Below are 25550 nucleotides of genomic sequence, written 5' to 3' on the forward strand. Positions count from 1 at the left end.
CTGTTGTTTGTATTGACGATTGTAAAAACTGAGATCTAACGCTAAAATAGAAACAGAGGGAGCAAACTAAACATTCTGATCCCTTCTTGGGATAACCAGATATACATTACAAATCCACCTTTGAATCTCAACAAGTACCTTGGAGGGTAAAGTGGCACTTTTACTGAAAGGGTCTGGACTGGAGAAGGGATCCATCTTTGTGGTTTTCTTGAAGAAGTCTTCTGATGAAGCCTTGAATGGATCTGTCTCTTTGAAGGGGTCTCCTCCAAATGGATCTACAGCAGAAATGAACTTGAGCTACTTAAACTCTGTTTCTTAAAACTTTCATTGACCAGAGACATATGCATGTGGTACAACATATACAGTTTTGTCCTGCTGAAACATGCACAATCTGCAGTGCTCAGACAGAAGAGTTGAGGGGCCAGCTTCACTGTGGCTGTCGGATGGGTACACCAGGGACATTTCCGTGGTGAATTAACTATGGCAGCTTCCATTCGCACCATCCAGCTCCAGATACAGTGCAGAGCCAGGCACAGTGATGTGTGTAGCCACTTGTGGGAACGTGGTTTTTGACTGTCATGGCAGCCTGTAGCTTCTCTGCTGCACAGTGAAGCTCGGGAAAAAAGCGAGTCCCGTTGTATTGGGCAGCTACCGCAGTGCATGCATGCGGATTCCCTACAACCCAACCAGAATTCTGCCTCCCTCAGATTTCTTTCTTTCTTTCTTCCTTTCTTTTGTTCTTTCTTTATTTCAATCAATCCATCATTCCCAGCCACCACAATGGGCAAGACCAATGAGCTGCCAAAGGATGATAGGGACAAGACTGAAGACTTGGTAAACAAGACCATCAGCAATAAGTTTGAAGAGAAGGGGAAAGCTGTTGATGTGGTTATTTGGAAACGAACGAAACATAAGATTATCATCAATTGCCCTCAGTCTGGAGCTTTGTGCAATATGTTGCCTCATGGTGTGAGGATGATCATTTGACAGGTATTGGATCAGCCCAAAACTGCATGGGAGGAGCTTCTTAATGATCTGAAGGCAACTGGGACCTCAGTCTCCAAAAAACACCTCTGGTAAGACACTACAATGTAATGGATTGAAGTCTTGCTGACTATGACCCCTAGAACACCATCCCCATGGAGTTGGAAACATGCCTTGGGGTTGTTTCTGTCCTAAGGGTACAGGACTTGACCACATTAAGGGGCCAGTGGACAAGGTCCTGTATACCCTTTCCTCAGACGGAACACTGCAGATGGGTCTTCCAACATTATGCAACTAGCCAGTCTCCAGACCTCTAGCCTCTATCTGTGGAGGGAGCTAAAACTTTGAGTTGCCAAGCTGCAGTCAAGAAACCGCAAGGATTTAGAGAGTAGTACGTCATGTTTTGCTTTGGGATACTTACTTCATTCAATGACTCATACAAAAAAAATTTATAACTTTTGTGTAACGTTTTTTTCCTGGAGTATTGCCTGATATTCTAAGTGTCAATAGTAGCAAGTTCTTTAATATTTATATGCATATTTATATTAATACCTCTGTTTCTATACTCATTTTATATGAGTGCTTGATGTTTGCTGCTATCACGACTCAATTTCCCTCTGGGATTAATAAAGCCTCTCTGATTCTGAACAAAGATTAGAGAGTGTTCATTCTTTTGCAAGTGTGAAAGTTACAAATTGACCAGGGGCTCAAATATGTTTTTTAACCCACTGTATGGCTAAGTCTAGCCAAGTGTAAACAAAAGCATCAGCAGATAGGCATCATAAAAACATCAAACCAAAGCATGGACCAAAAGGTCAAAACAAACACAGTAAGTATTCCAAGAAGTACTTGGAAAGAGCTCTGAGTAAGTAAATATAATCAATGAGTTGGGAGGTTGTTTTGGGATTTTTTGTTTTTTTTTTATTGAGGTAGTCTCTCTATGTTTAAAAACCTATAAGAAATGCAAACGGCTTACAAAAAAGTGCTTCTATGAGGGTTGTGGTGGGAATGTAATTTGTGTTTCAGCCGGTCCATGTAGTGGGAATGTACTCAAGCTGAGTAGAAAAGTGTCTACTCAAAGGTACAGCCCATTTAATATTTCAGTAAAAAATACACACTTGTGGTTGTAAAAACAACCCCCCCAAAAAATATGCTACATGATAGATTTGTACGGTACATTCCATGCGAATTATTGTAATTCATTTAAGGAAAAAACATGCATGCATTCTAGTAAATGCTAAACCTGTTCAATGTAGTGTGCACAACAGTTTTAGTGCAACATTTTAAGTGATGAAATATTGCAGTTTATTTTCTGCCCCAAGATTAAATTACCTCTCAAAAAAGAAAAATTATTAACCTTTCTTCCCTGAAGTAAATACCTGTGGGTACTGGAGGCTGCTTTGCAAAAGGATCATTCTGAAAAGGGTCGCCTACAGGAGAGGAATCAAGCAAAGAGGGAAAGGCAGGAAGAAGACAAAAGACAGTCATAAATTAACTCAAGCTGGAAAATATAAGCTACTAGGAGGAAGACAACTTAATACACATAAAGCAGTAAACGCAGATTGAGGAGTAGAGAAGAGGAGAGAGGAGAAGAGCGCGTAGAAGGGATGAGACCACTTACCAGGGCTGGATCTTAATGACCATAAATATTCAAAGGATTAAAAAAAACCAGTTCTTTTAAAATGAACTGCTTGCTGGATTCTGAAACTTCTGTGTTTTTAATCATTTGACTGCATACAAGATCCAGCAAAAGAATTAAAAACCCTCTCATTGTATTTGTATTAGAATCAGGTTTTTTGAAGAAAACATTTCATTAAATGCAAAAATAAACAAATATAGCAATGCCAAATAAAATAAGTCATACACACAACTTAAACTAAGGTATAAAATAAAGTAGTTTTTACTCTGTACTCTTGGGAGGCTTCCTTACATTAAGAGGAGCCAAAAACCTCTGATTATTATATCTTCTGGTTGACGTAGATTTGATGTGTATTCATTCATTTATAGACATCCACCTTATTACATTCTGCACTGGGGAAATTCACTTGTTACAGCAGCACAGGGAACAGGAAGAAAAGGTGAATCAGAGTTATATTAAAAAAATTTAAAAACCCAAAATACGATACTATGGGCAGGTGATGGGCAGGTTGCTATACCACCCCTGGTTACTATACAGCAGGATTTTTCATTTTTATATCTACATAAAATGCAGTGGGATAAACAAAATACATGTATTTTTAAACACTATTTATCCTGTGTGGGTACTGTATAGTCCATCTGCTGTTTGGATGAAGGACCTACAACGGCCCTCAGACCTACACCATAACAGTCTACTGCTTTAGGAGCTGCTCCACAGTGCAGGGGGTGAGTGGTGCTGTACATAAAGGACATTAGTTTGGCTAACATCCTTCTTTTGGCATCATTATGAAGGTCAAGGTCAAATGCTTGGGCAACCTAGATACTCATGTCCCCCAAGGCCTAGTATATCAATGTGAAATTGGAAGAATATCCATAAAAGATGGTTTTATTTGTTTTCTCAATACAATGCCCTACGATGTCATAGTAATGCCATGAAAGGCTGACATCGTCATATTGTAACACAAACAGGCTGACGTCAGAATGTTGTAATAAAAACATAAAAACATCTACGTTTTTGTACAGCCCTTGGCCTTTGGGGGGAGTTGCACAAACTGAGTGCTCTTGTTTTAACTTCTGTAACTTGACTGTGTCATGACTGTGGATGAAAGGAGCAACTATAAAGTTTGCTTTTATTCATGTTCAGTCAAAGAGGTGCTTTGATTAAAAACTCAGCTTTTTCCCAGTAACGTGTTTTATGGCAATTACAGTAACAAACACTGCTGGAAAACTGGAAACTAGAATAAAGTCTTTTTTCGCTCAACCTGAGCTCACGGTCTCTATGGCAACTCTGACAGCATTGCCACTGATTATTGATCATTATCACTTCCACAGTCAACTGTCAGTTTTATTATTGGGATGTCAGCAACTCGGGGTGAGCGGATGATGAGGCACATAGTAGACAGAGGTCGCCAACTTTCTGCAGTCAGTTGCATCAGACCCCCAAACTTCAAGTACTCGTCAAATCAGATCAAGAACTGTGCATAGAGAGCTTCATGCAATCTATTTTCAAAGCTGAGCAGCAGCTTACATGCCTTGCATCACCAGATGCTGTGGTGTAAAGCCCACTGCCACGGGACTCCACAGATGTTCAAACAACATCATTTATCAAATCAGTTTTCAGAAAGACAGGTGCTGCCTATACTGTATCATGCTGAGATATTTGTGGGTTGCCGTTGACAGCACTAACTGTTGCCTGCTGTTTAGCCTGCAAGTTGTTGCTCACCACAGTCACCAGCCTGCCACTCTTCACCTAAACCCATGCCCACACTTTGATCTTCATGAGGGCTGGATGAACTTCATCACCAGAGTCAAAAGTTATCCGGTTTACATGGTGTATAAACCATTGTTGTACTTAACTTTAAAAAATATTGTAATGGGTCACTCCAATACATAAATGCCTATATTAAAAGAGACTATGTGTTGTAGTCTCATGTCGGTATTACTGTAGGGTCCACCTTACAATCTAAAATGCCTTGAGGAGACTGTTGTTGTGATTTGGCGTGATCCACACACTCATCAATCATCTTTAGACACTCATTCACCCATACTCCCAACATGCAGTGCAGTAAAGAGAGGAGAGGATAGCAGAGGAGAGGAATAAGCCACTTGTATTAAAAGATTAAGAGGAACACTTAGAGATGGTGATGCAGTGAAAGTTAAGGGGGATGACAACCTTTGAATGGGTCTGTTTTGAAGGGGTCTTCAGACTGGAAGGGGTCAGTGGGAAGCCCCTGAGGTTGACTGTTAAACACAGATGGCTTCACTTTGAATGGGTCCTCCTGTGGAAATGAGAAAGCCAAAGAGAGAGAGAGAGAACAGAAGCTTTTATCATCTCTTCTGCTGTGGACAAACAGAATATTTAGATATGTATGCATGATATGTATAGGTTTTATTTCATTTGTTGTATTTGTACGAGTAATGTGAGCACATATCATAACATATACATCCATGGGATCAGATTCACTACAGCTTTATGCGTTCTGTCACACAAGCTGTATCTTTGCTTGTCAAAAACAATATAACACTTGGTTGCATATGCATTTAATAGAAGGTCATGTAAAATTTAAGAAGGCATATGAATGAAGTTTGCTTAAATACTTGTGATGGCATACAAGATGAGTTAAAAAGAATTAAAAAGAAATCCACACTACAATTGTGAATATGGAACTTCACAAATGAAAAAGGTAACAACGATCGGGCACAACAAACGAGCACCAGGTCTACCCAGGACTATAAAACCAAATCCTATGACCTTAATAAATGTTACACAGCACACTGGAAAATAAAAGCACACCTCTATCAAAGATCCTGACCTGTACTGCTCTCACCATGGCTGGAAATCCTCCATTCTCTCGGTCACTGAAGCCTTCACTCATGTCAGCCAAGTTGGTCATGCTGCCTCCATGGTTTCCATTCAAGGTGCTGTTGTACTGCTCAATGCTTTTAGACACTTCCTGTTGACTATCTTGAATCTGTGACAGCTTGCTGCGAGCCTGCAAGGTATACATACAAGCAAACCGTTAAAAACAACAACATTTCCAGAACATTTCCAGTGACACTGGGCTGGTGTGACACTGGTATAACATGTTCCTCTGTGTGAAATTCTCATTTAAATCATACAGTAAAAGTGCAATAAGTTGAGTTAATTTAAAATGAATAGAAATTACTGAAAGTTTGCTTCCAGGAAACACTGATCAGTTTCTTTAAGCTGGTTTCAAAAAGCTTTTTTTGTCTTAAATATGTTTTCCTCATTACGAGACAGTTTGGCCAAGATGAAAGGCATTGTCTATTATATACACACACACACACACACACACACACACACACACACACACACACACACACACACGCACAGCACAGAAATAATGTTTTTTGGCATAGCTATGAAAAACACTGCTTAGAGCAAAAAAAAGGTTTCCACTGAAATTGTACAAATATAATACAAGAACTGAATTCAACATCAACTTGTGGATGTTATAAAACAATAATGGAAACTGCACTATGTGTGTGTGTGTGTGTGTGTGTGTGTGTGTGTGTGTGTGTGTGCGCACAGTGGCTGGCAGGAAACAGAAGACACACCACACCACAGCAGCTGAGACAAACATACACAATTGGTTCCTCTGACTTAATTGACAAGATAAAGAAATGGATTAAACATTCTGGTGGTGCCCCCTGTTGACATTCTTTAGACATACACATTAACAGGACCTATGCCCTACCTGGTTGATCTCATCCTGGGTTGCTTTCAGAGACTTGATGATGGTCTCTAGTTGAATCTTGCCTGCGGCCAGGCTTTGCTCCAGCTGATTCTCCTCTTGTTGCAGCCGGCCCAGGTCAGCCTTGGCCCGGCTCAACTCTTCTTCCTGGTTTAGCAAGTCTGACTCCTGGGAGTGGATTTGAGTCTGGAGGCTTGAGATCTGAAGGCAGAAAACGGTGGCATAAAGAATTGGGTCAGAGGTTAAAACCTGCCAAGAGACCACTCTGTGCTCGTTGCTAATTATTTTACATTAATCTGTTTGATTTCTTCTTTTCTTCTATTTTGCATCATGCTAGTTATCTCAAGGTAATTTTGACTTCAACAAACAAACACTGAAAACAGCATATTAGAAATTGAATACATTAATTTTCAGGTATTTTGATTCTGTGATTGTTGTAGAATAACTGAGGCAGTACTCCACAAAGGGGAAACTTCTACATTATCAGCATCCTTCTCTCTCTCTCTTACCATCTGAGACTCTTCCTGGCACTTAATCCGGACTTCATTCAACATGTCTTCTAATTTGTGTTTCTGCTGGTCCATCTCCTCCAGCCGGTCCTGGGCATCTTGTTTCTGAGCTTCTAACTCCTGCAGGCTGGTTGTCTCTCTGTCCAGGTCATTCTGCATTTCCTGATAGACAATAACAACTGTTGTTGTGATTTGGCGCTATATAAATAAAATTGAATTGAATTGAATTGAACTGAACTGAATTGAATTCCAGATATGCTGCCCTGTACTTCAACAAAACTGGGCTGGGTGAACACATTCCCTGATACCTCATTATATTTGCTGGGCTCCAAATTTCTCTGAGTGGATTGCAATAGAGATCTTTCTGGGAAAGCTAGGAGAGGGAGAATGTGCTTCTATATAAATGAAGGTTGGTGTCACAGTATTGAAAAAACCACAAACCCTCATATATTGTATATATACACACACTTGATCAATAAAGCTGATTCTGAGGCTAACAGCTCTTTGGGAACCACCTTGTTAGTTCAAAATTACAATTCTACACATGTTAAACTGTGTTGTTTTTGGACATTTTGTAGATTCACCTAATAACATGGGAACAAATTATTTCTCTTCGTAACAAACTGATAGTAACAAAGTACCTACAGATACAATTTAAAATTGGTTCCTTTAGTTAGGTGCTTTTTTTTAATCCTTGAATGAATCATAGTTCAGTGTTAAGTGGCTGAACAAATAAAAATAAATATTCCCCTGAAAATGGTCAAGAACTGTACTGAAAATGAGTAAAAATGCAGTCAATGTTCAAAGAAAAACTTTAAAAGGCCTTGAGAAAGCCTATACAAGTACTGCTCAAGGCCAATTTAAAAAAATAAATAAAACATATTACAATATAAAGAAATGAACGGTGGCTGAGTATTATACACGTACATCAAGGACAGAGTGTCTCAATTTTATGTTGAGTCCACATCCAGTTGCTACCAACTGACAAAAAACAAGCTGTCCTCACCTGCACCTCGGCACTCTTATGTCTGATAGCCTCCTCTGCTTCCCTGATGTCCTGCTCAAGAGTGTACTTCTCCCTGGACAAAACCAGAAACATTCACACAAACACAGGCACATTGATTTTCTTATTTTAAAGGTTTATAATATGTATATAAAATAATTACAGAATAAGAATAAATAAATGAAAAGTGTATTTCACTGGTGCCAATTTTAAAAAAAACTTTGTGTGCAACTTGACAGAAGAATCATATAAAAGGTATTTTTATTTCCCAAAACAAAATAAGCACATCTATGTCTGGCAATGGATTCAGGTCAGGCCAATGTGTTGTTACATGAGGCCGGGCATTGTCAGGCACCATGAGGAGCCACGGACCCACTATACCATGTCTGATAATGGGTCAAAGGATTTCCTACTGATGAGTAATGGTAGTCAGGGTGCTGTTGCCTAGCCTGTAGAGGTCTATGCGTCCCTCCATGGATGGATTTTGCACTTAGACTGCAGGCTTTCTAGAGTATTTAAATGTAGAATGGGACGCAGAGCCTTCAGCTTTCAGGCCCCTGTCCTGTGGAACCAGCTTCCAGTTTGGATTTGGAGGGAAGACATCCTCACTACTTTTAAGATTAGGCTTAAAACTTTCCTTTTAGATAAAGAATACCGTTAGGGCTGGATCATGTGACCTTGATACTTCCCTTAGGTTGCAATAGCTCTAGGAGGCTGCTGGGGGATTCCCATGAGGCACTGAGTTTTGCTGCTGGGGGAGTGTTTCCTCTTCACACTTTTTTTTTTTCACTTACTATGTGTTTAAACAGCTCTCTGCATTTAATTATTAGTTATTATTAATGTCTGGCTCTCTTACACAGTGTGTCTTTGACCTGCCTTCTTCCCCTAACCCCAACCAGTCGCAGCAGATGGTTCTTCCTTTTATAAGGGGTTTTTCTATCCGACTGTCACCAAAGTGCTTGCTCAGAGGGGGTCATTGTTGGGGTTTTCTCTGTTTACTTTGTATTATTGTTGGGTCTTTACTTTACAATATAAAGTGCCTTAAGGCAAATTTTGTTGTGAGTTGGCAACACATAAATAAAACTGAATTGAGCTGAACTGGACATGCCTCTCATCACCATTGTTGACCTACTCCTAAATTAAACCTGCTCACATCTATGAAAAACATCGGACGTCAGTGGTGGACCTGCAATTCTGGTATTCTGTGGAAAATGCTCTTCGGGCTCCGTGGTGCTGGGCAGTATAGGGCCTACAGCTATTGTATTGATGCCCGTTTCTGATTGTGTGGTCAGAGATATTCACACCAGTCATTTTGTAGGGCTCATCCTGTTCCTCCTTGCACAAGGGAGCAAACGCCAGTCCTGCTGATGGGTTAAGGACCTTCTTTAAGCCCGTCCAGCTTTCCTAGAGTAACTGCCTACCATCTAGAATCCTCTCCATGTTCCTGGAACTGTGCTGGGAAACATAGCAAACCTTCTGAGAAGGGCTCATATTGGTGTGCCATCATGGAGGAGTTGGACTACCTGTGAAACCTCTATAGCGACCAGGTATTGCCTCATGGTATCAGTTGTGACCCTGTCCCTAGGCAAATGCATAACTAGTGAAAAAACATTCAGAAAACATAAAGAAAAAAAAATCTCAGTGGTCTCTACCTGTAAAACCACTCCTGTTTTGGCAGTTGTCTTATTGTTGCCCCTCTAGTGCACCTGTTATTAACTTCATTAACACCAAAGCAGCTGAAACTGATTAACAACCAACCTCTGCTGCTTAACTCACCAGATCAATTAACCAGAAATTTAATTGCACTGATGCTCTATTCTGTGGGGTTTTTAATATGTTTTTGAGCAGTATTTAAACATTACACAACAAAAAGATAGGTAAGATAGACACTGCTCACTCTGTGTCATTTGAATGCAAGTCCATTTTAGTATATTTAGTAATAAGTAGCCAGTTTGTTACCTGAGAGTATTCCACTGGGTATAGGCAAGAGTGCTGACGCAGCATAGTGAATAAGTAGTGAACAAACAAAAAATTTGATAAAATACATGCATCAAAGGAAGAGTGGATAGCTGTGTGTTTGGCTGACTGGGTGGCTAAGTAGGTAGATGAATGCATGGATGGATGGATGCATGGATGGATGGATGGATGGATAGATGGATGGGTGGATAAGCAGGTGGGTGAACTAATGAAAAGCAGATCTGTGTAATTATGTTTATGTCAAAAGTCACACATGAGGGGAAACATAATCACAAGCAAATTAAAGTAAATTCAACAACCCATGTGCATAGATCTCAGCAGCCACATGCACAACGAAGCCATTGTGCGTAACAGTGTCTACTTTGCAAGCACTGCAGCAAATTCATGGTCTCATAACTTGCTCGCTTGAATTAACCTGAACTGACAGTTTGTAAGGCAGAGCCCTAAGAACGAGGGGCCTTAATATGACTAAATCACAGTCTCAGTAATGGACAGGTGCTATTTACTGGTTTAAACCAAATTATCCTGTGTGTGCAGCATGCATTATTTACTATTACAGTTATCTTTTGCTGTAAAGCAGTAATGAAATCTGTCTACTGAAGACTACTTTAATGCTCAAGTAATCTTAAAAACCCTGGGACTATAAGTCAAGCTCAGAATACTCTGCACTCCTGTCCCATTAGTCTATTGTACACTATTATATACCTTTTGTGACCATTAAAAACAAATAAATAAAAAGAACACTCTTAATGAGAATCAGGATGCTGCACAAAATAAAGACATATAAACTTGCAAACAAAAAGTTGATTAGTCTGCAGCAAACACATGTAATTGAACCATCACTAAAAGGGAAAGCTTTCAGAAGCCACTGATAAGTCAGTTCATCCAACAGCACACAGTAGAAATTACAGCTGTAGTTAAACTGGCAAACTTCATTCATTCAAGTCAACAAATCAAGACAAGTACTTACTGACGTGTAGCACAGATCGATTCTCTCATAGTGATTTTTGATTTATTCACAGAATAATAATAAGACTATACAAAGGCAAATATGTGACTTTCACGTCCATTTAAAGCTTTAACTCTATTAAATTACATATAAAATAAACCAAATATAAGACAGTTTGTACTAGCGTGTGGTGTACACTTTAATGACTCAACAATTATTTAGACTTTAAAGGATATTTTAACGTAGAACATTTGTACTTCTACTTTAGTAAAAGTTTATTTTCACAGAATGTACATATATTGTAGTATTTCTACTTGTATACATGTATAGGATTTAGGATTGAAAACTTCTTCCACAACCGTGAACAGCTGATAATCAACATTACACCATGTGGGCTACACAATTTTGGTAGCCTGTTTATTCATGTTATTTGTAACATAAAACATGCACACAGTTTTCATCCCTGTTTCCCTGCATTTAAAGTACATCTAGGTACCTACCAAGATTTTCTCAATTCTTTAATACTGTTCTTGCTGGTTTCTTTATGAATACTAATCCTTAAACAACAATAGATATTGATGTGTGGCATTTCCCTGTCATTTCAGGTCAAGGGTAGAAGACCAGAATGACTGATCAACAACAGACATAACTAAAATGAAACCATGTGTTAACTAGCACAAAGATTACCACAAACCATGAAAAATTAGCGTGAGTTGCAGGCATTCCCAACTGCTCCCACTTTGTTATAATACCACTAATAGTTGACTGTGGAGTATTTATTAGCGAAGAAATTTCACAACTGGACACAGGTAGCATCCCATCACCTGAACTTCACTGAGATCCTGAGAGCAAACCTTTCACAAATGTTCGTAGAAACCATCTGTATGCCTAGGTGGTTGATTTTAAACACCTGTGCCCATGGAAGTGATTGGAACACCTGAATTGGATTGGTGAGGGAATACTTTTAGCAATATAGTGCATGCTGTTGCCTCAGTGTAACTTGGTGTCATGCAGTAAACTGAGCAACTCTATCACAAAGGCTGTGGTGGCAATGCTTTGAAAGTGACCAATCAGAATCAGAACCAGAGACACTTTATTCCCCAAGGGGCAATTAAGATTCACACCAGGACTCCTCTTCCTTTGGGTCCTGCCTTCCAAACTGTCAAAAGCAAGATTGCTTTAAGCAAAAATAATTCAGCTTTGAGTGAAGAGTTACCTTCAAGAGTGTGAATGTGCTGCAGAAATTGCAAAGCAGACACTCACATGCGTGATGGCTTCTTTGTGCACATGGCTGCTGAGTACTACATGCACAATATGATGAATTTATGAGTAATGGATTTATTTACACAAGTGACAATGAATACCTGCACGTATGAAATTTGGCTTTGATTATGTTTTTTTCTCGCAGGTGACCTTTGACATAAATATGTATACAGATAGAAAACAGTCTAAAGAGACTAAGGATGCAGTCTCTAAAAGCGTATTTGCACCCCACCCCACCATTTAGCAAGCTCTGCCTGTGGGTTATAGACATGGTTCAAATTCTAAAACTGGCCACAATAAAAGTAACTTTGGAAATGAGAATGCTGCTGCATAAAAATATAGTTAAAAGATGTCTTGTTGTTACTTCCAACATTATTTTGACAGGATAGAACGGTGACAGAAAAGGTAGAACACTGTTCTATGTGTTATTATGATTATACCAATGGATGGAACTGAAATGAATTAGAAGTCTTGATATTAATGTTAACAGTGGATTAGTAATGGAGCTTTTTTGGTACTGCAATTTTGGTACTGTTGATGACCCTGTTTGTTACCTTTGCAGCTGAGCGATCTCCTGGCTGATGTCATCCAACTCCTTGATGCCAGTGAACTCTCCTGAACCCACTGAACTAGAGCTGTCCTGTAAAAAACAGCAAAAAAGGACAAAATAAGAGACGGTCAAGTTGTCTCAACAAACACGATGAAGTAGGATGATGAAATGGCACCAAATGAGCCATGGCAGAATAGGCCAATGGAAGGAGAAAGAGGTAAAAACGGATAGGAGAAAAACTGAAGGTCAAGAAGAGGAGCAGCACGGAGGTGGGGCTATGTCTATCACCAACATGTGAGGGAGGTGTCACCACCAATGACAACCTGCAAAGGACAGGAAAGATTCAGGACTTTTCAATTTTATCTTCACCTCACCTTTAAAAATAATCTATATTGGTCTACAACAAGCTTCCAGTATTTTTCTCTCTAGCTTTGGGAATTGCAGAGTAACTTAATGGTACTATAACGTTATGTTACCTGCAATAAAAATAAGACAACGATTCTGCAATGCTTTTATGTCTGTGTAACCTATTATGAAAAAAATGCATCTCGGAAGCATTGTGCTATCTTTGTTTTTATTACAGTTATTATGGCATTTAAATAAATTCTATCAATTCAATTCATTATCATCCCAATAATTACTCTCCACGCTGTCTGCCATTTATGCTTGCTTTTGATAAGCACCACAATGAAGAATCGTTAGTAAAGACTCTGGAGAGTAATATTGGTAAAAAAAAATACGTTTTAGAGTGCCTGCATGATTTAATATAACATCAAGACAGGATGTACCCCGTGAGAAGCGGGTTACATCCTGGACAGCTTGCCAGTCTGTCGCAAAGCTAACACAGACAGACAACAGACGACCATCCGTGCTCACACTCGCACTAACTGCCTTTGGACTTTTGGGAAGAACCCTGTACTTTTTTGCTGTGAAGCAACCATGCACCACCATGCTACCCTTGTTATGCTTACATGCTGAGTGGAAGATATGTGTGTTGTCTGATCACACACATTTCACAACCAAATAAGCTTTCAGTGAAGTATTATAAAAAAAAGGCTGCACATTTCCTGTCTTCATTGCAAAGATATGACTGGCATTTCTTCTATTAAAAATCCTTCTGAGTGGACCTGTCGTGATGCTGGATCTATGACACAGCATTTCTGTTTCTTCTGCTTTTTCTGGCATTGTTTAGGTTTCTGGTTTAATCATTTGCATTTCTAGTCCAGTTAGATATTTCCTGCTAAGGTTACATTTGTAGTTCTAGTCTTTTGTTTTGGTACTGTCCCTCCCTTGCATTCCACATTTCATGTCTAGTCTCCCTCGTCTTCATGTTTGTTTACTCGCCCGTGTCTGTTTTCTGATTACTTTCGGTCTTTCCGGTTGACTGTGTTCCCAAGTCTGTTTGATCCCCAGTCCCAGTGTTAAGTCCATATCTTAGTGTGTGTCTCTTGCTTTTATTTCAATAGTCCCTTGTCCTGTGCTTAGTGTATTCATTTTTACTTCCTCCATCGTTGTGTCAGATTACTTCCAGTCGTGTTTCCCATCTTCTCATTATCCTCTGTGTATTTAGTCCTCTGTCTTCCTCTGCTGCTGTCACATCGTCCCACATGACTGTGTATTCTTGTGCGCTTCGTTTCCCTCTTCCATCTCTGTTCCAAGTTTGAGTTTCAAGTTTGTTGTTTCCAGTTCTCTCCCTTTCAGAACTGCCTTAATTCTTCATGGCACAGATTTAACAAGGTCTTGGGAACATTCCAGAGATTTTGGTCCATACTGACATCGCAGTATTACACAGTTGCCTGCTACACAGTCATGATGCAAATTTCCCGTTCTCGCTTTAACTTCCTGTCATGTTCAAGAAACCAGTTTTAGAAGATCTGAGCTTTGTGACATGTTATGTTATTCTGGTGGTAGCAGCTATCATAAGACGGATCCACTGTGGTCATAAATGAATGGACGGGGTGAGTAATAACCACTGACACAAGGCAGGATGGATCCATACCGTCATGCTGTTTATTTCAAATTCTGACCCTATCATCCACATGTCGCTGCGGAAACAGAGACTCATCAGACGTGGTAACATTGTTCCATTCTTGTGTTGTCAAATTTAGGTAACCCTGTGTGAATGCTAGGCTCAGTTACTGTTGCCTTCCTATTAGTCTGGCCATTCTCCTCTGACATCCCCAGTGTTGGCCATTTCTGGCCACAGAACAGACACTCACTAGATACTTTCTCTTTGTCTTTACTTTTCTTTCTTGTAAATCCTAGAAGTGGTTGTGTGGGAAAAGTAGATTAGATCAGTAGAATGGCAGATTCTGAAATACCCAAGCCAGTTTGGCACAAACAATGCCAATTAATGCCACATTCAGGGTAACTTAAATCACCTTTATTCCCCATTCTGATTCTCAGCTGAACTTTGACGTCTTAAAAAGTGCCACTGCGTAAATGCACGGAGCTGCTGCCATGTGATTGGCTGATCATATGTCTGTCATCAAAGAGTTCAACAGGTGTAATTAACCAAGTGTTTGGTGAGTATATTGTATGTTTAAATAACTGTATCATATATCTGTTTTTGTTGTCATACTGCAACTAGTTTTGCGCGTTCAACTGAGTAGATGATTGCTGAATTGAGTTATTTACTGCAAGACCACAACTACAACTGCTACTAACAGATTTGAGCTTCCTTAAAAGACATCCTCAACAAAAAAGAACCAATTTTTCATCCAGTGATCCTGAATCTTGCCATGATCAAGACAGTTTACAGTGTGAGGCAATCTTACTGTACTGTATCGAAATGGAGAAAAAATTCTTGCAAATGCTTTCCAGGAATCAGTGAAAGCTGAAAGCATTTAGAAAGTAGTATGTTATAAGCCCATGTTACCTACCCACAACTTGAACATTATGGCCTAAGAGAGGAGGAAGAGGCGAAAGGTAGAAACGTTAGCAGCAAAGAGAGGATAGAACAGTGAGCAGTAAATGTCTTTGGTTTCACCAATTTAACCCTTCACAACATTTCCATTTTATTTTGACATGGGTCAGCGTTTGAGTTATTTTCCACTCCCAAGATAACACATGTAGCGGGAAATATGTACACCTTGCAGCCTGAGAAAGAGAAGAATAGGGAAGTAAAGAACAACTGACTCACCCGCCTCATTTCTGACAGAGCAGCCATCTCAGATCCCACTGGAGTAATGTATCCTGACATACTCTGAAACCACAGAGAAGGTGGTGGTGAAAAACAGCATCACGTCTCTGATGATGGTGTAAAAGTCAAGAGGTTTTATTGTCATTTCAACCAGTGAAATGTGTGTGTGTGTGTGTCAGTCCAGTCACTGAGTGTTCAGGAGTCTGACAGCTTGGGGGAAGAAACAGTCTGGCAGTGAGGGCCCAAATGCTCCGGTACCTCTTGTAAGAAAGCAGCAGGGTGAAGAGTGAGTGTGTGAGGGGTGCGTGGGGTCTTCCACAATGCTGCCGGCTTTGCGGATGCAGCGTGTGCAATACTTATAAACAGCAAACTTCTCTGATGATGGTGTAAAACAGCAAGCAAAGTAGCTTTATTCCATGTAAAAACAGAAACTTTTGAAAACCTTTTAAACAAGAGGGACTTTGATTACATTATGTCCCACCAGAGAAGAAATAATCATGGCTTAACAGTGATGACAAAAGCACATTTTGATTAAAAAAAACAACAACTAGGCTTTAGGCTACAGGTCATTGTAAAATGTATATAATATAATAATAAACTCAACAAACTTGAAACTCATAAACTTACATTTTATTCACAAAGATACTCATAAAACATGTCTAATGTTTAAACTAAGAAAATGTTAATATTAGCTCACTTTGAATTTGATGGCAGCAGCATGTCTCAACAAAGTTGGCATGGGAGCAACAAACGCTAACGGGCTAACGCATTATCTTGTTAACGTGTTAGCGTCGTGCAGCCCCACGCACGGGGCGATCCGCGTTAACTCACTAACGGGGATTTGCCGCGTTAATGCGGTTATGGCGTTAACGTCATTTTAACGATAGTGCACTGACAGCACTAGTTTTTATGTTTTATTGTGAATTAAAACAGGTGAGGTACAACATAGGTCTCACTGTGACAGCCAATACTATATCATGCAAGCTGGGGATGTGAATATGTCGACATTAGCACACCTTTAACAGCTTTGATGATGCTACTTACTGGTAGTGGAGTGCTTCTTTCAGAAGGTGGAATCATATCAGCAGTCAGGGATTGTGGAGGATCAATGCCCTTACTGACTTTCTGCTGGATAAGATGCATGGAGAGGGCAAACTGCTCCCTGGTCAGCTTGCCTATCTGTCTTGTATCTGCTAAAGCCCTGCGAGAAACAACATAATCGACAGAGACACATTCAGTTCATTCAGTTAACCTCAGCTTTTATATTGCAAAGGTTCAGTCTAATAAAAATACAAAGGAGATGAACCATATCAAGTCTAATAGAAACAAAATAAAGCAGCTCCAAGTTCATTTTTCAATGTCACGTTTGGCACATTTTTTGGGCAGAGCTATGGTACTATAATAATTTTCACCCAGTAATATCTCAGCAAACTAACAACTGGATGTGTCCTTCTTGTTAGCAAAAACTTCAATCAAGGATTTGTGATAAGTGGCAATATCTGCAGAGCTCTTTTTTCTGGTCCTGGAATCTGCTGTGGAGGAATTTTGGCAGCTCTTCTTGGCAGAATTATTTTAATCTTAATTCAGGCACATGAGAGAGTTTTCTGGCGTTTTTGTTTTTTTTGTTTTTTTTTAATCATGGTTTGGCGTGTATGACCCAGTACTCTGGATTAGATTTTTTTTTAGTTCTGTTTATGATTATTGTGTGTTTCTGAATAGTTTGTTCTTTGTTTTGGTAATTTTGAGTTTTCTATCCTAGGATATTTCTCCTCTTTGTTTTATTCTCAGTTTTTGTTGTGTCTCCACCATTTGTAATTTGTTATTATCGCTAACTGTTTATAGTTAATTCCCTAAATCTCATCTTTCCTGCCTCCTGTGTTCCCCTTATCTGTTGACTCTTCGTTTCCTCTATCTTTGCTTAATCTGTGTCTCGTTACCCTGGTGTTTGCCATATCTCTGATTACCTCAGTCTAAGGCCTTAAAGATGAAGACAATAGCTCATCTATAAAGTATTTGTCAGAATTTTCCCAAATGCTTTTTTAAAAACACAGCAATGTGTGTAAACCAAAATGTATGATTCCGGTAGGTCTTGTTTACCTGAATGAATATAGTCATTATTTAAAAACTGCATTTCTTCTTTACTCTAGTTATTACATTTTATTTGATGATCTAAATCAACCAAGACAAATATGCAAAAAACAATTTTTCACAGTACTGTATTTATATCTCTCATAATGGACTGCCAACATTTTCAAACATTTTGCATCACCAATTGCAATTGACGTTTTAAATATAAAATTCAGTTTTTGTTTTTTTAAACGTATCAATTATTGCACTGCTAATTAATAGAAATGATGAATATTAGTGTCTGCAGAAAACTGAGAAGAATTGTGGTTGAGTTCCTACCATATATGGGCAAGAAGAGTCTGAGAAAGTCCAGATTGCATGAAGATCTCCTTTACTTCCTGTCCACTGACAAAACCATCCATGTCAGCATCCGTCTTCAGGAAGATATCGTCATAGCGGCCACGCTCTGACACAGGGACCACCCAGTTCACCGAATGCTGAAAGAGACAAAGACTCACACTATGTCATTTTTTTATTTTTGACTCTGAATCAACCCTGTTAAAACTATCTGCAAATCATTTACCTAGACTTGCAACTTTTGCATGTATGATTAACTATGGTTCTCATTCTTTTCAGGAGATCACTTTACATAATACATACATGCATACATACATACATACATAAGCATTGCACATCAGAGAAATGAACCTACAGAGACTTAGAGAGCTCCAACTCTTTAGGTCTCTATAGGGAGTTTGACTGGAATCATCACAGTTTGAGTGCATGAGAATATAAAATAATGGCTCAGGAAAGAAAAAAGTAATGTAGCCTTACCTGCATTGTTATGACAGTATACTTGACCAAACAGTAACTGCCTGTTACTTTTTAAAGGGTCTACTTAAACACATCAACCTGCATTCACAAGAATTTTAGTAAAGTTGTCCTCAGACTGTCACCAAATCTCAAACTTATCCGAGAGTTTTAATAGATTTAATTTGAAATTCGTTCTGCTAAACGATTCACTGTTTACATCAAGACTTGTTCAAGTTCAACTTAAGTTAACAACTGAGACTTGATGTCTCAGGGCGAGAGCAGGATGGTAAAGAATAAACTCCATCAATAACAAAAGCAGCTGCATCATTATGGCAACACAACTTTGGCTCTTCGCAAGTATCTGCACAGACAGCATGCTAACGCTAAGCAGGCCAAGAACCTGAATCCTGGCCCCAAAACTTCAACAGGTAACAAACAAATGTATACGTTTCTACCTGTTTGAATTCATTTTCCTAATCAAGGATTTGACCCTTTTCAAATCCTTTTTAATAGTATCCTTTGTAATTCTAGGCTACTTGGTGCACAATGATGGTGGAAAATATGAATTAACAATTTTAGCATAGCCGATCTGTTGTGATAATGAGAGAAAAGTGAAGCTGCTGATTTACCAGTCAGACTACGTTCCTCACCTATGGTCACAGGCTATGGGTAGTGAAATACAAGTGACAGAAATGAGGCCCTGGGACTAAACCAGGAGTAATTGGAGAGATTATTTCTCTTGGCTAGCATGGGAATGACTTGGTGTCCCCTTAAATTTTTTAGAATGTTTATTACCTGTCCAGACTTGAGTGTGTGTTTGGGTGACAGGCTGCCAGTGCTGTTGAGCGAGTTCATGCTGCCGTGGGAGGGTGTGGAACGTAGAGAATCTTTAGGTGGAGGAGGGCTTGCAGGCAGTCCAGGTAAAGAGCTGGCCACAGAGCTGAGACTCTTCTTCCTCTTAGATGGAGGGATGAGAGCAGAGGGGAGGAGTGCAGGAACAGGCTCTTTTTCCAAGGCCCGGTACACCAGGTGCATGGCCTAGGAGAGAATATCAAGCTAATACTACATATTTACTGGTTCACATACTCCTGAATGAAATGAGTTATGTCCCAAACCTGTTATTTTGCCAAAAGTCCAAACATGAAAGCCTCATTAGATTCAGAATTAATTCAATTTTATCTATACAACAAACAGCAACAGTCACCTCAAGGTGCTTGATTGACTTCATCAGTGGCGATACTCAATTCTTGTTCACCTGATTCACATTAAATCTTTTGTCTATTGGGTAATAATGAAAAAACACAATCAGTTCTTTCTCTACTTATACTCATAATTCATTTATCTTGTTATTAAAGCTGAGACATGACCATTTTTTCCATCTGTTGAAACACTGGCTTGTAGGCACGCACAGTTACAGTGGGGCAAAAAAGTATTTAGTCAGCCACCGATTGTGCAAGTTGCCCCACCTAAAATGATGACAGAGGTCAGTAATTTGCACCAGAGGTACACTTCAACTGTGAGAGACAGAATGTGAAAAAAAAATCCATGAATCCACATGGTAGGATTTGTAAAGAATTTATTCGTAAATCAGGGTGGAAAATAAGTATTTGGTCAATAACAAAAATACAACTCAATACTTTGTAACATAACCTTTGTTGGCAATAACAGAGGTCAAACGTTTACTATAGGTCTTTACCAGGTTTGCACACACAGTAGCTGGTATTTTGGCCCATTCCTCCATGCAGATCTTCTCGAGAGCAGTGATGTTTTGGGGCTGTCGCCGAGCAACGCGGACTTTCAACTCCCGCCACAGATTTTCTATGGGGTTGAGGTCTGGAGACTGGCTAGGCCACTCCAGGACTTTCAAATGCTTCTTACGGAGCCACTCCTTTGTTGCCCGGGCGGTGTGTTTTGGATCATTGTCATGTTGGAAGACCCAGCCTCGTTTCATCTTCAAAGTTCTCACTGATGGAAGGAGGTTTTGGCTCAAAATCTCACGATACATGGCCCCATTCAGTCTGTCCTTAACACGGATCAGTCGTCCTGTCCCCTTGGCAGAAAAACAGCCCCATAGCATGATGTTTCCACCCCCATGCTTCACAGTAGGTATGGTGTTCTTGGGATGCAACTCAGTATTCTTCGTCCTCCAAACACGACGAGTTGAGTTTATACCAAAAAGTTCTACTTTGGTTTCATCTGACCACATGACATTCTCCCAATCCTCTGCTGTATCATCCATGTGCTCTCTGGCAAACTTCAGACGGGCCTGGACATGCACTGGCTTCAGCAGCGGAACACGTCTGGCACTGCGGGATTTGATTCCCTGCCGTTGTAGTGTGTTACTGATGGTGACCTTTGTTACTTTGGTCCCAGCTCTCTGCAGGTCATTCACCAGGTCCCCCCGTGTGGTTCTGGGATCTTTGCTCACCGTTCTCATGATCATTTTGACCCCACGGGATGAGATCTTGCGTGGAGCCCCAGATCGAGGGAGATTATCAGTGGTCTTGTATGTCTTCCATTTTCTGATGATTGCTCCCACAGTTGATTTTTTCACACCAAGCTGCTTGCCTATTGTAGATTCACTCTTCCCAGTCTGGTGCAGGTCTACAATACTTTTCCTGGTGTCCTTCGAAAGCTCTTTGGTCTTGGCCATGGCGGAGTTTGGAGTCTGACTGTTTGAGGCTGTGGACAGGTGTCTTTTATACAGATGATGAGTTCAAACAGGTGCCATTCATACAGGTAACGAGTGGGGGACAGAAAAGCTTCTTACAGAAGACGTTACAGGTCTGTGAGAGCCAGAGATTTTCCTTGTTTGAGGTGACCAAATACTTATTTTCCACCCTAATTTACGAATAAATTCTTTACAAATCCTACCATGTGAATTCATGGATTTTTTTTTTCACATTCTGTCTCTCACAGTTGAAGTGTACCTCTGGTGCAAATTACTGACCTCTGTCATCATTTTAAGTGGGGGAACTTGCACAATCGGTGGCTGACTAAATACTTTTTTGCCCCACTGTATTTCCAGCTAGAGACAGTCACACAGCACGAGAGCTTTTTGTACCTTGAGTCAAAATTCTGTTCTCTTCTTTCCTAAAACTAAATTATTTGTGTTCATCATATGTGCACGATCCCTACAGTCAAACATGGGGTTTGAGTTTTCTTTCAAGCAACCCTACAAACAGTTCTCTCTTGCCAGTCATGAACTTGATCTCCAGAATTCCTGTTAACCAGTCATTCACATTACTTGAAACTAGAGAAGCAGTGATCTCTTACCCTTCTCTTCTTATCATTTTGTATTTACTTGGGTTATCATTGTCTAATATTTAAATGTGATAAATGTGCAAAAAAGTTTAAAAACTACTTTTTCAGCTGAAAAGGTTAAAAAGTACTGTATTCTTTCTCAAGATATTTGTAATACAGTTTGAGCGTTAATTTTAACCATTGCGGAGATAAGTATTTGTTATATTCACATAACGTTTCAAAGAAACAGATATTGTCGGTCAAACTTTTGCATATCAATGTTAATCAGATGAGTATCACTCACCACTGCAAACTCATCTTTGTCTAGATGGCCATCCTTGTCTATGTCACTCAGGTCCCAAACCTAACAGTAAGAAATAAACACGATTAGTGAGATGACCAATGATAAATGAAAAGGTAACTAAAGTACAATACATTCAATTTCTTCAGAAAAAATACTATTTTCTAACAGTTCATGACATTATCGGGTGCCTGTCACTTGGGAGATAGAGCAGGTCAACTACTAATCAGAAGGTTGGTGGTTTGGTTCTTGGCTGCTCCCAGTCTGCATGCCAAATAATACAAGTGGCTCTCCGATGCATGAATGTTAGATAGAAAGCACTTAGAAAAAAACAGTACTTGTATGAGTGGGTGTGAAGCTTTGAGTGCACAGGTAAAGTAGAAAAGTGCTACTTAAGACCCAGTGCATTTACCGTTTACATTCATATAACTGAATGTTTCTGAAAGAAAACCCATTACATTCTGCCTTCAGTATTTTAAAGCTTCAACACAAACCAAAACGCCATGTTTACGCATCCTTGGGCTTCTTCTTAAGTCCAAAACAAAAATCCTAATTGGACTAAATACCTTCCCAAGGACATCCAGAGGTAGCTTGGAGTTGATTAAGACTGGGCGGACTTTCTCTCCTGACAGCAGGCCGTTGACTGGAACCAGACTTTCAAAAATCCCATCAAATTTATTCTTCTCCTCTGGCTACAAAGCAAAAGACACACTATTTATTTCAAAAGCTTAAACATCTTGTGTTTATTCATACCATAAAGACAAACGTTGCTTTCCCAAATACAATTTTTGGAGCTTGGAGATATGATGGCAATCATCTGCTACAATTTGAGGCTTTGCACAGAGGGGGTTTCTTAAATGATACATAAGCTAAACATAGCTTGTGCTAAATTTAAAAAAGAAAAATAGTCATGTTATCATAACTCATAAGCAAAGTTAACACAATGTATGCCATGTGATGCACAAACTCTGAGTGCTGCCGAAGCAAGAGCACCAACAGATTTTTCATTTGTGAAAAAGCAAAGTATCTGAATATTACAACGTTGTTAAGTTTTCAGAAGGATTGCTGCATTAAAAAAAATCGTGCATTCTGTAATTAAGCAGGTATATGTGTGATTCTATAACTCTGACAAATCACTCTACACATAAATGAAAGATAATGGATGAAGTTTACATCAAAAAGAAAGTTAAGCTATGTACACACTGTAAGGGATCCACAACGATGTGGCAACCACCTACCGTAAAAAGTGAATGTCATTCAGCAGCGTCAAACAATTACAGGCCGCAGCAACAGGAAGTGGGCGGGACCTGAGATAAACTTTTCTAAATTTTCAGGCATGTGACTGAAGTAACTACCAATGAGAGCAAAGAATACAGGTCTTTGTTTTCAATTCAGTTTAATTTTAGTTAGTTGCCAGAGTTTCTTGTTTCAGTTCTATTTTCAATTTTTTAAAACGTTTAGTTTTTATTAGTTTCAGTGTTATTTTTTATTTTATTTATTGAGATATTTTATTTATGAAAATCAGTATAGACATTACACTATAAACATGACTTTTTGAATACAGTCGACACACGTGCTTGTAGAAATCCAAAGCCTGGATAAAAACATCTGTCAAACCTTCATCAGCCAGTTTGAGAAAACAAATTTTGACCACATTAAGGCGATGCTGGAGTGAGGCTCTGGTGACAGGAATAACCCACACTATTTTTCACACCCTCTTTGTCAGGACTCAAATGATCAATAGTCAGTTAAAGACCCTCGGGACCACCTTCAAAGGGGGCAGCCCCCAGTAGGGGTTTATTACCTGGGATTTTACAAACAAAGAAACCTCTTGGATGAGAGGCAAAACATCTTCATAAAACTAAAGACATTGAGTTGCCTTCTTTTCAATCTCTCAAGGCCATTCTGTAATTATTGCTTTACTTCAACATCTCAAAGTCTGCGTCAGTGTGTGTGTGTGTGTGTATTTGTACACACCCTGACAGCCCAGTGCGATTCAGCAGGAACAGAGGCTGTGCTGCTTAGAGATGGGCTGCTGGTGTCCTTCTGCAATCACACGTTACAGTGATCATTTTCCAACTTTCAAGAAAAGGTTTAATAATATAATGAATTGAAATGAGTATGACAGAGTCTGTTCATCTACAAAATGAATATGAGCAAAAGAATTATAATTCTAGTAAGCTGTAGTTTCTGTATACAAAATATGACAGTTTTTGCTCGAATGAGGAATACACTCACAAACTTCGGAGGAGGGACTGTTAGGCTGAGACTGGACAAGCTGACTTCCAGACTGTTCTGAGCACAGGCAACCAGTCGTAGAGCCACATAAAACCCCTGAGTAAGAAAACAAAGTGCTTCCCATTGTGTCCTTCACATGTAGTATTAAAAAGACTTCTACCAATTGCTTTTATTAATTAGAACAACAGTATGTCTAAGAGAATTAAACATATTCTCCTCCATGCTCTCAAAAGTACATTTTTATTACTGTTTCTTTGGACAGTGTGATGTAGATCAATCTGTATATGTTTGCTTTTGTTTATTTACAATCATCTCTAAAACTCTACCTCACCTGTTTGTCCAAGTAGCCTTTGCCATCAGGATCAGCCAAATCCCAGATCTGAAACACAACGCACAAGTACATGATTAAAGGTTAAATAAACAAATGAAAAGATGAAATGGAAAAATAACATTATCAACCATTAGTCTTACGTTACTGTGGTTTAGCTGAGTATGTGAGCTGTGCCCAGAAAAAACAGGAGGCTCAATAGCATGTGGAAGAACCAAACACAGCCACAACACTCACCCAGTCTTCATGGTGGTCGCCTGCTTGGTCAAACAATACTGTTGCAAGTCAGCCAGTGTAGCTGTGTTGTTCACTCTGGCACAAACAGCACGTCCTGATACCACAACTGTTCAATGGGCCTGAGGTCAGGACTGCAGCGGGCCATTCCCCCCTCTCCACTCTCAAATTCTAATGGTAGTGTCTGATAAACCCCGCTCTACTGGGGTCAGCGGTGGCATCTTGCAGGACATAGTATGGTCCCAGAATGTGACGATATAGGACTGCAACTGGTTGCAGAATCTCATCTTAATATTTCTCTGCATTTTAACTGCTTCCAATTCTGACAAGCCTTCTTATCACAGAGAAAACTGTGTATCACTGATAGAATAGAGACTGAGAGTAGGTCCAGCCTGTTTCAAACTGAGCTGTCCTGCAGTAACAGTAACAAGTAAGAGTAACACATTACTTTTTGTGAGCAACGACCCCAGCAATGGTCACAACCTCTAACATGTGCAAACATTTGACCACACAACGTGCAATCAATTTGCACAAATATTGTCTTTGCTGCTCAGAGATGATGGTGACTCTCAAAGCGGAGCCGATGAAAACAAAA

The 25550-nt window shown here is 39.6% G+C and overlaps 1 protein-coding gene across 11 annotated transcripts in view; it reads right to left on the bottom strand.

Moving 5' to 3' along the window:
* The window catches only part of eps15l1a (epidermal growth factor receptor pathway substrate 15-like 1a), a 55423-nt gene that overhangs the window by 22562 nt on the left and 7311 nt on the right, over nucleotides 1-25550 (bottom strand). For 4 of the 11 annotated variants that reach the window (XR_015125888.1, XM_086270229.1, XM_086270227.1 and 1 more), the window contains exons 4-21: nucleotides 24725-24772; nucleotides 24394-24489; nucleotides 24133-24201; nucleotides 22722-22847; nucleotides 22159-22218; nucleotides 19407-19649; nucleotides 18138-18295; nucleotides 16776-16932; nucleotides 15732-15794; nucleotides 12594-12679; nucleotides 9810-9842; nucleotides 7854-7926; nucleotides 6848-7009; nucleotides 6342-6539; nucleotides 5436-5615; nucleotides 4796-4901; nucleotides 2364-2414; nucleotides 139-275 (exon numbers count right to left, since the gene is read on the bottom strand). Coding sequence is in view for 10 of the 11 variants with exons in the window: in XM_086270229.1 (XP_086126355.1) it covers nucleotides 139-275; nucleotides 2364-2414; nucleotides 4796-4901; nucleotides 5436-5615; nucleotides 6342-6539; nucleotides 6848-7009; nucleotides 7854-7926; nucleotides 9810-9842; nucleotides 12594-12679; nucleotides 15732-15794; nucleotides 16776-16932; nucleotides 18138-18295; nucleotides 19407-19649; nucleotides 22159-22218; nucleotides 22722-22847; nucleotides 24133-24201; nucleotides 24394-24489; nucleotides 24725-24772 (2046 nt within the window). In the remaining variant the exon portion in view is untranslated. The remainder of the gene's footprint in view (nucleotides 1-138; nucleotides 276-2363; nucleotides 2415-4795; nucleotides 4902-5435; nucleotides 5616-6341; nucleotides 6540-6847; nucleotides 7010-7853; nucleotides 7927-9809; nucleotides 9843-12593; nucleotides 12680-15731; nucleotides 15795-16775; nucleotides 16933-18137; nucleotides 18296-19406; nucleotides 19650-22158; nucleotides 22219-22721; nucleotides 22848-24132; nucleotides 24202-24393; nucleotides 24490-24724; nucleotides 24773-25550) is intronic. The other 7 variants (XM_086270231.1, XM_086270237.1, XM_086270228.1 and 4 more) reach the window with 6 other exon arrangements.

The sequence above is a fragment of the Aulonocara sp. 'chitande type north' Nkhata Bay genome, linkage group LG17, assembly GCF_057382095.1.
Source record: "Aulonocara sp. 'chitande type north' Nkhata Bay isolate Kocher_YH1m ecotype deep benthic linkage group LG17, A_spYH_male_GT1.1, whole genome shotgun sequence".
In the NCBI taxonomy this organism is placed as follows: Eukaryota; Metazoa; Chordata; class Actinopteri; order Cichliformes; family Cichlidae; genus Aulonocara; species Aulonocara sp. 'chitande type north' Nkhata Bay.